This window comes from Pelophylax lessonae, assembly GCF_965119305.1.
Source record: "Pelophylax lessonae genome assembly, chromosome: 7".
Taxonomy (NCBI): domain Eukaryota; kingdom Metazoa; phylum Chordata; class Amphibia; order Anura; family Ranidae; genus Pelophylax; species Pelophylax lessonae.
The window spans coordinates 120,990,543-121,002,876 of record NC_138774.1 but is presented as its reverse complement, the minus strand read 5'-3'; the positions used below and the strand labels follow the sequence as shown (position 1 = coordinate 121,002,876).

The 12,334-nt window shown below is 43.7% G+C and overlaps 1 protein-coding gene across 1 annotated transcript; it reads right to left on the bottom strand.

The window, feature by feature from the left end:
* Positions 1-4,260: 4,260 nt before the first annotated feature.
* Positions 4,261-5,131, bottom strand: CCDC160 (coiled-coil domain containing 160; the record flags this gene model as incomplete). The annotated part of the gene is made up of 1 exon (XM_082264161.1): positions 4,261-5,131. Exon 1 carries the CDS (start codon positions 5,128-5,130, stop codon positions 4,261-4,263), a length of 870 nt encoding a protein of 289 aa, XP_082120287.1. The 5' UTR covers position 5,131.
* Between the last annotated feature and the right edge of the window lie 7,203 nt (positions 5,132-12,334).

Genomic DNA, 12,334 nt, shown 5'->3' with positions numbered 1-12,334 from the left:
GGCATCAGCTGCTGAAAGTTGTGTACACACTAGTCGAAAATTTTCTACTAGTGTGTACCCCACTTTAGGAAGAAAAGACTGATTAGGTCGAAGTGCCACTTTATCTCTGTGAACCACCAGATAAGATGAGCGGCAAGACAACGCCGCCAATTCAGAGACTCTGCGAGCATGCGAGCAGAAGTAATAGCCACCAAAAAGGCAACCTTCTGAGACAATGTAAGCAGAGAAATCTCCCGAATGTACTTCAAAGGAGGCTTTTGAAGAACAGATAATACCAAATTGAGATCCCACGGAGGTAGCGGGAACCATCTCGAAGGAGCCAAATGGCGCACTCCCTGAATAAAAGTACGAATCAAGAATCAAAGCATGCGTGGCTAACGGGCGTTGGAAATATATAGCCAAAGCCGACACTTGGCCTTTGATAGTGTCCAAAGCCAACCACTGTTCAACCCCTTTCTGTAAAAAGGCCAAAACCCTAGCAATGGAAAACAAGCGAGGTTGCACCTTCAGCGATTCGCACCATGAAATGTACGATTTCCACGTACGATAATATATCTTCCTGGAAGTCGACTTCCTAGCCTTCATCAGCGTAGGAATCACAGAGTCAGAAAGACCTCTATCTCTCAGCACCTGGCTTTCAACAGCTATGCCGTTAAAACCAGAGACTGTAAAGCAGGATGGAAGATCGGGCCTTGAGACAGTAGATCTTCCCTGAGAGGAAGTCTCCAAGGAGCATCGCCAACCAACCTTACCAGGTCTGCGTACCAAGACCGGCGAGGCCAGTCTGGGGCCACCAGAATGACTGGAATCCTTTCCATCTCTACCCTGCGTAGAAGCCTTGGCAGAAGTGTTAACGGAGGGAAAGCATAAATCAGCAGATACTGACCCCAAGGAGCCACCAGTGCGTCTGTGGCGTCGGCCAGAGGATCTCGAGACCTGGCTACATGCTTGTAGTTCTCCAGGAACTAACTAGTGACAATAAAAAATCCCAAAATAATAAAAATTCCCTATTTACAGCTAAGATCAAAGTCCCAGCAGGGAGCTAGGTCCTATTCCTAAAACCAGGCAGAAACAAACTGCAATCTGAGTGTGTGTGGTTATGCATGTAGGAACAGTCCCATGGGCGTGTTAAAGTTTTTACCTGCCTAGTGCCTATTCCTGATTGGAGGAGCATAACCCAATGGTAATGAAGATATGGAGCTGCGTCTGTCAATGAACGATAGAGAACACATAATTGCTTTGCATTGTGAATTCATTGTGGATTCTAAATGCAACTAAACTGAAATTTAGACATCTGTGTGAATGTAGCCTAGGCTCCATTCACATTAGCGCATCTCTAAAGTCTCACGATTTCCATTCAAGCCAGTACAGTTCACTCTCCTTTGTCAATTCTTGCAGTCTTGTATATCTGAGACTGAGATGAAGGAATAGACAAAACAAAAAAAGCCCAAGGTGTCCTGGATAGCGCAAAATATTATTTAAATAAAAAATAAAAAAAAATAATGATGTTGTATTCACAATGCTGTTCCTCACTTTAGTTACCTCTTTATTTTTTACAGTTTACCAAGTCTGGTTTGCACGCTCTCTCTCAACAAAAATCTATCATCGCTTTGGTACCATAATTATAGGCTTATGGCTGAAATGAAAAAAACTGCTTTGGTCCTTACAATATATATGCATAATCTTAAGTGGTAAAAAGGACTGTGGAAGCTGTGCCCAAAAGAAGGAAGGCAGAGGACAAAAAAACACTCCCCCATATTTCCTGTGGTCTCTCTGCAGTTGATTACTGACTACCATGCCTTGTTATGCACTGTGTCTCTTGGCATAGATGACTATCTAGGTAAAGTCAAGGCTTTGCTTTCTCACATCAGAGCTACCCTCGGACAGATGATCTTATGACTGGCTGGGGAATATTCAAGAAGTAACAAGAGAAGTGGAGGAAGCACACATCCATTGAATAGATGAAGCGGAAACACTTGCACTGCAGGCCCGTAGGTACAGCTTCCTCTACAGCAACAATGCAGTGCAGTAGTGGCATCACCAAATCTCATGAGACCATCACAATATAGGTGTACTGCTATTATCAAACCACAAAACAGTAGGACCTAGGCGCAATGCAATGCAACTTTCAGTACTTCAAGACAAGGGGTGGATATTGCAGGTAACTGTTTAGGAACAATTAACCATTTTTTTTTTAGATGTAACCTATAAAACAGCTAAACACTTTTTAAGTTCACAACTGGGAGCCAATCAGGTATTTTGCACGAGAATATACTAATGGGAGAAGAGAGCAGAGAGATGATCTCTGAATCTGTTGCTACTCTTTCATTGTTCCATACAGCAGGCAAAGGGGTGTGGCTGAGGACACCAATGTATTTGTTACACAGCCTATAACTGTAATAAAGAAAGTAATGTTATCAAGCTTGTTTGCAGTCCAACAAGACTATGTGAATCTCAGAGCTGGATGGACAGAACTAAAACTACTTTTGCAGTAAGACAGCTTACTTGTTTGCATTTCATCTGTGTGTTTAGCGGTTTGTCTGGAGCTCAGCTTTAAACAAATGAGAAAACATATCCAAATATCCTGATGAACTATCCAATTCATTTTCATAAAAAAATTGTTATTGTGCCAGTTTACATGTCAGAATTCTCTATTTTTTTCACCTGTACTGGGCACCTGTGCCTATTATTTATCTTTACTGCCGTTCTGTAGAAATCCTGGTACTTCCAAGTAGAAAGAATGATGTGACATGTTACCCGCCTTCCCACAATGCAGCACTCTGAGTAGCCAATCACCAGACCTCAGCATAGTCACAGGGGGATCAATGGGCATGCCTCTGTGTGCTTGTTTACACTTGCATTAATGGACGTGGATCACTTTTTAGAGAGTGTTTGACAGGTGATAAGGATGCTTTACACCGCCTCCTAACTGCCTGTTTTAACCTTAACCTCTTGCCGCCTACCCACCGTATTATTACTGCGGCAGGGCAGCTCGGCTGCGCAAAATCATGTAGTACTACGTGATTTCGTGCACAAGGTCTCAGGGGCACGCGCGCCCCGCCGGAGTCGTGCTCCCGCTGTGTTTAGACATGGAAGGAGCGGCGGCGATTGCCGCTGGCCTCCCGCCATCAACAGATAAACTGACAGCAGACCCGTCTGCTTATGTAAACAAGCAGGCAAGTCTTTTGTCAGACAGGCAGGGGGAGATCTCTCTGTGCCTGTCACAGAACCATTCCCCCACACAGTTAGTAAGCATACTTAGGTACACATTAACCCCTTTGATCACCCCCAGTGTTAACCCCTTCCATGCCAGTGTAATTTATACAATAACAGTGCATAATATTTAGTACTGTATTAATGTCATTGGTCCCAAAAAAGTGTCAAAAATGTCAGTTAGGGGCCCGATCTGTCCGCCGCAATGTCGCAGTCCCGCTAAAAAACGCTGATCGCCGCCATTACTAATAAAAACAAAAAAATAAATAAAAATTAAAAAAATCTATCCCTTAGTTTGTAAACGCTATAACTTTTGCGCAAACCAATTAAAATACGCTTTTTGGGATTTTTTACCAAAAATATGTAGCAGAATACAAATTGGCCTAAACTGATAAAAAAATTAGATTTTTTACATTTTTTTTATTGTGAATGTTTTATAGCAGAAAGTAAAAAATATGGCGTTTTTTTTCAAAATTGTCGCTCTTTTTTTGTTTATAACGCAAAATCTAAAAACCGCAGAGGTGATCAAATACCACCAAAAAAAGCTCTATTTCTGGGAAAAAAAGGATATCAATTGTATTTGGGTACAGCGTCGCATGACTGCGCAATTTTTCGTTAAAGTAACGCAATGCCGAATCGCAAAAAATGGCCTGGTCATTAAGGGGGTGAAACCTAATGGAGCTGAAGTGGTTAAAAGCATGCATCACTGTGCCTCAACCGCTTACACTGCATGCAGTTTTGATGCAGCTCCAATCACTGGAATGAGTCGCATTGGAATACGACAGTGGGGATCATTTTAGCTGCGCTATCTGTATACCTCTATTACAGCTGCCTTTTCAGCTTAGGGGATGTAAAGACATGACTTTACTTCACGTTTTTACTGCCCCTCAGCCACAAGTGTAAACTAAGCCTTTGTATGCAACTGTTGACAATACTAGGGAAGTATAAGAAGGGGGTGGTAGTGGAGATATAGTGGTAAAAGTAAGTATAGGTGCCAGAAGGGACCTAGTACAAGCTGGGGATTGATTATGGAATTTCCGGAAAGGTTCACTTTAAGGCAAAATTAAGCGTTTGCTTTTCTCTTTCTGCTTTAACAGATTCTATTTCCTCACGCAACTTATTTACTTTCCTATTAAACTGCAGTTTCATGTTCTCCACGGCAAATATATTTTCCAGTCCCTGCTGCTGTCTTAAGGTCTTTAACTCATACTCCACATCATTATTTTGCAGCTGCAGGTCTTGCATCTCCTTTCTGGATTTCTGTAAACTGTTTGTAAGCTTCTGCAGCATTCCAGCTTTATCTTGCAAATCTTTTCTCAGAAACTGAATTTCTGCATCTTTTTTCAAGCCATCTTTCTGCATCTGCTTTAGCAAAACGCTTTTACATTCAGTGTACCGTTTTGATGCAGCCAGCTCAGCTCTAACAGCCTCTAACTCCTGTTCAGTCTTCTTTTGTTTGGCTTTTAGCTGTGACAGCTCAAGCTTGCAAGCTTCAAGCTCATGTTTTAGCCAAGTTCCTTCACTATGCTTTTTACTCATTTCATGTCTTAAAAGGCTTATTTCATGTTCACTCCAGATACATCTGTTGTTGTCACCACCTGCAATGGTAGCAGAACTGCCTTTTAATTTTTGACAGGATGCACAGGTGGTATTTTGGGCTGTTGCAGGTGTTTTTTGGGCAGAAGACTCGTAATCACGAATGATCCGTTTAGATAAATTATCTTTTCGTTTCTGTTTTTCATCTTCTTGAAGTTTACCAAGTGCAGTCTCGTAGATACCTTTTACTGTCTTGGCTCTCTCCTTGGCTAACTTTTCTGACAGCAGAAGATCTGGTTCTAAAGTCTCATAGAAAAAATCTTGGGCAGTGAAACGTGGTGCAAATAACTCTTCAACCCAGTGTTTCTTCTTGTCTTCCATAAGCCTGAGAAACAAAACCAAACGGTTAATGTAAATTGATAATTTATTCCTAAATATGCCTTTTGTATTCCAGATTTTTAGAATGAGAAAATGTTCATCAATCTTTCACACATCCCCACAAAAAAAAACATTACTTTTTATCACAGCCCACTCTCTTCCAGTCTGACTGGATCAGATATTGATCAGAAACCTAATCTTGAAATATCTCTAGGCAACAGGTGAAAACAATATTGTCGGAAAATTCAATTTCCCTCACTCTTAGGCAGGCCATAGATTATAAGATATTCTTTTCTGAAACCACAAGTTGCAGGAAAGAACATCACTCAATTCCCGCATCATCGCAGTCAGTGTTAATTGGAGAATGCCTCCTGTGGAGCAATTGTTGGGTGAACACACAGTGATTATTACTAGTGGCTAAAGCCGCTGGCAATATTGGCATTGGCATGAAGAATCCGACTGCCTGTACCCAAGTTGTTCAATTAACCAACTTGGGTACAATCAGCCTGCCTATAGATGGATCAAATCTCAGTCGGTACTTGCTTAACCAGCTGAGATTCAAGCCATCTATAGCTGGCTTTAACCATTTGCCGACTGCGCTATAGCCAAATGACGGTTACAGTACAGCTGGCTAGTTTTAGGATGCCTTCATATGACAGCGTCCCATGATCGCTCCAGCCTCACTCTGTAATTACAGTGTTCGGAGGACACTGCTGATCACAGATTGAGGTAAAAAGCCAATCAGTAGCTCTTTACCACGTGATCAGCTGTGTTCAAACACAGCTGATCACAGATGTAAACAGAAGTCGGCACTCCTTTCCTCATGCTGACAGCATGCGGAGAGGGGAAGAGAGCCGGCTTCTCTAAAAGGGATATGTACACTGATAATCAGGACACTAATAGTCAGTACAGTCCCAACAGTGCCCACCAGTGCTGCCCCATCAGTGCCTCCTCATCCGTACTAGTGATAGAACGATATCATATTTTTAATGCCGATACCGATACTGATATTTTGGTCATCGGATATTGGTATCGGCCGATATTTTCGGACATGTAAAAAAAAAATCTTTTTTTTCTAAAGGTACTCCTTGTGGAGGGATCTAGGGGTCTAAAAGACCCCAAACCCCTCCTGGGCACTGAAAAGCATTCAAAACGCCAAGTTTGGCTGTTTTGAATGCTGTCAGTTTTTTTAATTCGGCGCCGAGTACCCGGAAGTGATGTCATGACATCACTTCCGGGTTTTTTACATGGAGACCAGCGCATGCGCACTTGCGGCAGGGATACCGGCTTTCACTGGGACACATGTTAATGCCACACCAGGTCTTCTCTTCGGCGGTGGAGGTAGGATGCCCGATTCTCTCGGTGGGACCCGGGACCAGAGGGGAGCCGTGGAAGGCAGCAGGATGGGGGGGGGGGACGTCCCCTCCTGCTCCTTGTAATGACAGGCGAGCGGCTTCTCAGCTGCATCGGTTGTCATTACAAGTCAGCCGACCGTTGGCTATGGACACCGGTACCGGATTGATGCCTCTAGCTGCAGGCATCACCCCAGGACATGCACTTTCCCTAAATATCGGCAATATCGGTAACCTCAGGGGCCGATTCCGATAAATCGGGGAAAGTGCATATCGGCCCCCGATATATTGGTGTTGCCGATAATGGGTCGATCTCTAATCCGTAGCCACGAGTGCCACCTCATCAGTGCAGCCTATCAGTGCCACCTCATCAGTGCCCATCAGTAAAGGAGAAAAATAACATATTTATTCACCACTGGGTTTTTTATTTTTTGCGATATAAGCGAAAAAAGAATGAACATTGTGAAAAAAAAATATATGTATTATATACTTTGTTTTAAAAGAAATCCAATAAAGTCAAATTTAGTCATACATTTAGGCCAGAATGTATTCTTCTACATGTCTTTGGTAAAAAAAAAAAAAAAATGCTGATAAGTGTATGATAATAAGTTTGTGTGAAAGTTATAGAGTCTACAAGCTAGGCTACTTATCATTGAAAATTGATCATTCCTGATGTACTGACTAGCTATCACATTTCTTGAAGACCTAAAATGTCAGGACAGTACAAATACCCCCCCAAATGACCCCTCTTTGTAAAGATGAAAGTCCAAAGTATTTAGTAAAAGGCATAGTATTTAGTAAGAAGCATAAATAGAGGTTATTGAAGTTGCAATGTTTTGCCCACAATAGTTTGGGTAATGAAGAATTTTTTTTTCTTTCCACAAAATTGTTATATTAAGTTATTTCTTACACATGGCATAGGTAAACTTGCAGTTTCACCCCAAAATATATTCTGCTACTCCTCCTGAGTATGGCAATACCACATGTGTGAGACTTTTTCACAGCCTGGCCACATACAGAGGCCCAACATCCAAGTAGCACCGTCAGGCATTCTAAGGGCATAAATTACACATTTCACTTCCTGTGTACCTATCACATTTTGAAGGCCCTGGAGCACCAGGACAATAGAATAACCCACAAAATGACCCTATTTTGGAAAGAAAACACCCCAATGTATATCCTACGAGGCACAATGAGCCTTTTGAACGTGTAATTTTTGAGCAGATGTGCACAGATGATTCTTGGGACAGATGTGTGGCAGATGCTCACTGGGACAGATGTGGCAGATCATGGACAGATGTGGCAGATGTTCACTTGGACAGATTTGGCAGATCACAGACAGATGTGGCAGATCACAGGCAGATCATTACAGACAGATGTGGCAGACAATCATGGACAGATGAGCCAGATGATCACGGACAGATTTGGCAGATGATGTGCACCATATGATCAGGGACAGATGTGGCAGATGATCACAGACAGATGTGGCAGATGATCATGGACAGATGTGGCAGATGATTACAGACAGATGTGGCAGATGATCACAGACAGATGTGGCAGATAATTACAGACAGATGATCACAGATGTGGCAGATGATCAAGGACAGATGTGGCAGATGATCACAGAAAGATGTGGCAGATGATCACAGGCAGATGTGGCTGATGATGTTCCCCAGGTGATCACGGACAGATGTGCCAGATGATCACAGACCGATGTGCCAGATGATCATGGACAGATGTGCCAGATGATTACAGACAGATGTGGCAGATGATCACGGACAGATGTGGCAGATGATCACGGACAGATGTGGCAGATGATCTCGGACAGATGTGGCAGAAAATTATAGACAGATGTGGCAGACGATTACAGACAGATGTGGCAGATTATGTGTGCCAGATGATCACAGACAGATGTGGCAGTTGATCACGGACAGACATGGCAAATGATATGTGCCAGATGATCACTGACAGATGTGCCAGATGCTCATGGACAGATGTGGCAGATGATGTGCACCAGATGATCATGAACAGATGTGCCAGATGATCACGGGCAGATGTGGCAGATTACGGACAGATGTGGCAGATGATCATGGACAGATGTGGCAGATGATGTGCGCCAGATTACAGACAAATGTGCCAGATGATCATGGACAGATGTGGCAGATCAAGGACCGATGTGGCAGATTACAGACATATGTGGTAGATAATCACTGACAGATATGGTAGATAATGTGCGCCAGATGATCACGGACAGATGTGGTAGATGATCATGGACAGATGTGGCAGTTTACAGACAGATGTTGCAGATTATGTGCACCAGATGATCACAGACAGATGTGGCAGGTGATTACAGACAGATGTGGCAGATGATCACTGACAGATGCGGCAGATGATGTGTGCCAAATGATCAGGGACAGATGTGCCAGACGATTACAGACAGATGTGGCGGATGATCACGGACAGATGTGCCAGATGATCATGGACAGATGTGCCAGATGATCACGGACAGATGTGCCAGATGATCACGGACAGATGTGGCGGATGATCACGGACAGATGTGGCAGATAATTACAGATGATCACAGATGTGGCAGGTGATCAAGGACAGATGTGGCAGATGATCACAGAAAGATGTGGCAGATGATCACGGGCAGATGTGGCCGATGATGTGAGCCAGGTGATCACGGACAGATGTGGCAGATGATCACAGACAGATGTGGCAGATGATCACGGACAGATGTGGCAGATGATCACGGACAGATGTGGCAGAAGAGTACAGACAGATGTGGTAGACGATTACAGACAGACGTGGCAGATGATCATGGACAAATGTGGCAGATGATCACGGACAGATGTGACAGATGATTACGGACAGATGTGGCAGATGATGTGTGCCAGATGATCACAGACAGATGTGGCACATGATCATGGACAGACGTGGCAGATAATATGTGCCAGATGATCACTGACAGATGTGCCAGATGCTCATGGACAGATGTGGCAGATGATGTGCACCAGATGACCATGAACAGATGTGCCAGATGATCACGGACAGATGTGGCAGATGATCACGGACAGATGTGGCAGATGATCATGGACAGATGTGGCAGATCACAGACCGATGTGGCAGATTACAGACATATGTGGCAGATGATCACTGACAGATATGGTAAATAGTGTGCGTCAGATGATCACGGACAGGTGTGGCAGATAATGTGTGCCAGATAGTCACGGACAGATGTGGCAGATGATCATGGACAGATGTGGCAGATCACAGACAGATGTGGCAGATTATGTGCACCAGATGATCACAGACAGATGTGGCAGGTGATTACAGACAGATGTGGCAGATGATCACTGACAGATGCAGCAGATGATGTGTGCCAAATGATCAGGGACAGATGTGGCAGATGATCATGGACAGATGATCAGGGACAGATGTGCCAGATGATCACAGACAGATGTGCCAGATGATCATGGACAGATGTGCCAGATGATCATGGACAGATGTGCCAGATGATAATAGATAGATGTGCCAGATGATTATAGACAGATGTGGCAGATGATGTAAGCCAGATGATCATGTACAGATGATCAAAGAAAGATGTGGCAGATGATCACAGACAGATGTGGCAGATAATGTGGGCCAGATGATCACGAACAGATGTGCCGGATCACGGACTGATGTGGCAAATGATTACGGACGGATGTGGCAGATGATCATGGACAGATGTGCCAGATGATCACAGACAGATGTGCCAGATTATCACAGACAGATGTGCCAGATGATAATAGATAGATGTGCCAGATGATTATAGACAGATGTGGCAGATGATGTAAGCCAGATGATCATGTACAGATGATCAAAGAAAGATGTGGCAGATGATCACAGACAGATGTGGCAGATAATGTGGGCCAGATGATCACGAACAGATGTGCCGGATCACGGACTGATGTGGCAAATGATTACGGACGGATGTGGCAGATGATCATGGACAGATGTGGCAGATGATCACTGGAACAGATGTGTGAAAGGGGTTTCTTCACTGTATTGGGGACACTGTGATGGGGACACTAGCTGGGTGTTCAGTGTGTAAAAAGCAGTAAAAGTGCTGTAAACTCACTGATCCCTGGCTGGCAGCACCGATCCGCTCTCCTCCTCATTGACAGGCTCTGTGTGAGGAGAAGCAGAGCCGATCACTGTTACAACGGCTGGGTTTACATTACATGACGGCTGTGATTGGACACGGACTGGACATTGGATCATGTGATCAGAAGGGCCAATCACAGAGCCCTCCTGCCAAGTGGTGTTGCGCTGTGTCTGGGGGACACAGGCATATCAGGATCACACAGCTGTGCAGGCATGCAATCTCGCTCCTTCTGAAGTACGTTCAGGAATGCCCACTCAGAAGGAGGAAGCTCCCACCCGGCCGTATATGTGCAGTGGCCAGGTGGGAGGAGGTTAAAAATCACACATTACCAGTCCCTGCGCAGATCCTGGAGATTGATTCTCAAGCTGGGGAATCTTGTAATATGGCCTGTGGTGAAACACATGAATGAAGCGTGGCAGCTCTCCTAACCCTCCATGGGATATGAGGCAAAGCAGCTGTACAAAAAATAATAAGCTTCACACATGTAGTCGATGCGCTAACTTTGGTATTTCTGGATTTAGAGCTATCCTGGGATGCTGATGGAAACATCACCTCTAGGACGCATTTTAAGGAGACTGCAGGCAACTCATACCTACATCGTACAAGTTGCCATTTACCTAAGTGGAAGGAGAATATACCCCACAGCCAATTTTGTAGGTTGCGTAGGAATTGTACAGAAGTCTCAGAGTACCTGGTGCAGGCTGATATATTAAAGAGAAGATTCCTAGAAAAAGGGTACCCTGAGGAGCACATTGATGAGGCCATTGATAGGTATACTATGGGTGGCGAGAGTAGAAGGATTGAAGGTAAAAGTGAGGAACCCTCTAATACCCTCTTTATTACCAAGTTTACCAATCAACATTGGGCTGTCAAAAGGGCCATTAAAAAACATTGGCCCATCCTTATGCAAGACTCCGCCCTATGTAGAGTACTTCCTACTAAACCTAAGATCGTTTTTAAACGGGCTAGAAGTGTCCGGAATATTGTGGCACCTAGTCAAATTAAAAACAAGAAACAACGGTCAGTAAATAACATCCCGTTATTCCTAAATATGGTGGGCTCCTATAGATGTAAACTCAAAAGGTGCATGGCCTGTAATTTCATGCACCATGGGAAAAAGCACTTTGTTGGAAAAGATGGGCGGACATTTAATATTCAACAGTTTGTCTGCTGCAGCACACAATTTGTTGTATATAGTCTGCGGTGCCCATGTGGATTATTCTACGTGGGCAGAACGGTGAGGACTATGAGAACCAGATTTGGTGAACATCGCCGGTTCATCGAACAAAAGAAAGACAAACATAGTGTTCCCCGCCATTTTTGCCAAGTACATGGGGGCAGCACTGAGGGGTTAGAGTTATTTGGTATTGAAGCCATCCCTATGACATTATCAGAAGGTGAAAGATTTTCACGTCTATGTATGCGCGAAACGTATTGGATATTTACGCTTAACTCTATGTCCCCCGATGGCTTGAATGAGGAATTGGAGGTTGGCACTTTGATTTAAAACTTTGTTTTTATGTATGTACCAGTCTATATATTTTACATGTTGTCAGCATATATTTACATCTTCCTCATCTCTTATGGTCTTCTATGTCAGTGTACATATATGTTGGCATGTGTGTTCCTTTATACGCACCCAGTATCAGTATACGGGAATATTTTGAGATGCATATGCGCACATATATGGTGTTTATCTTGTTTT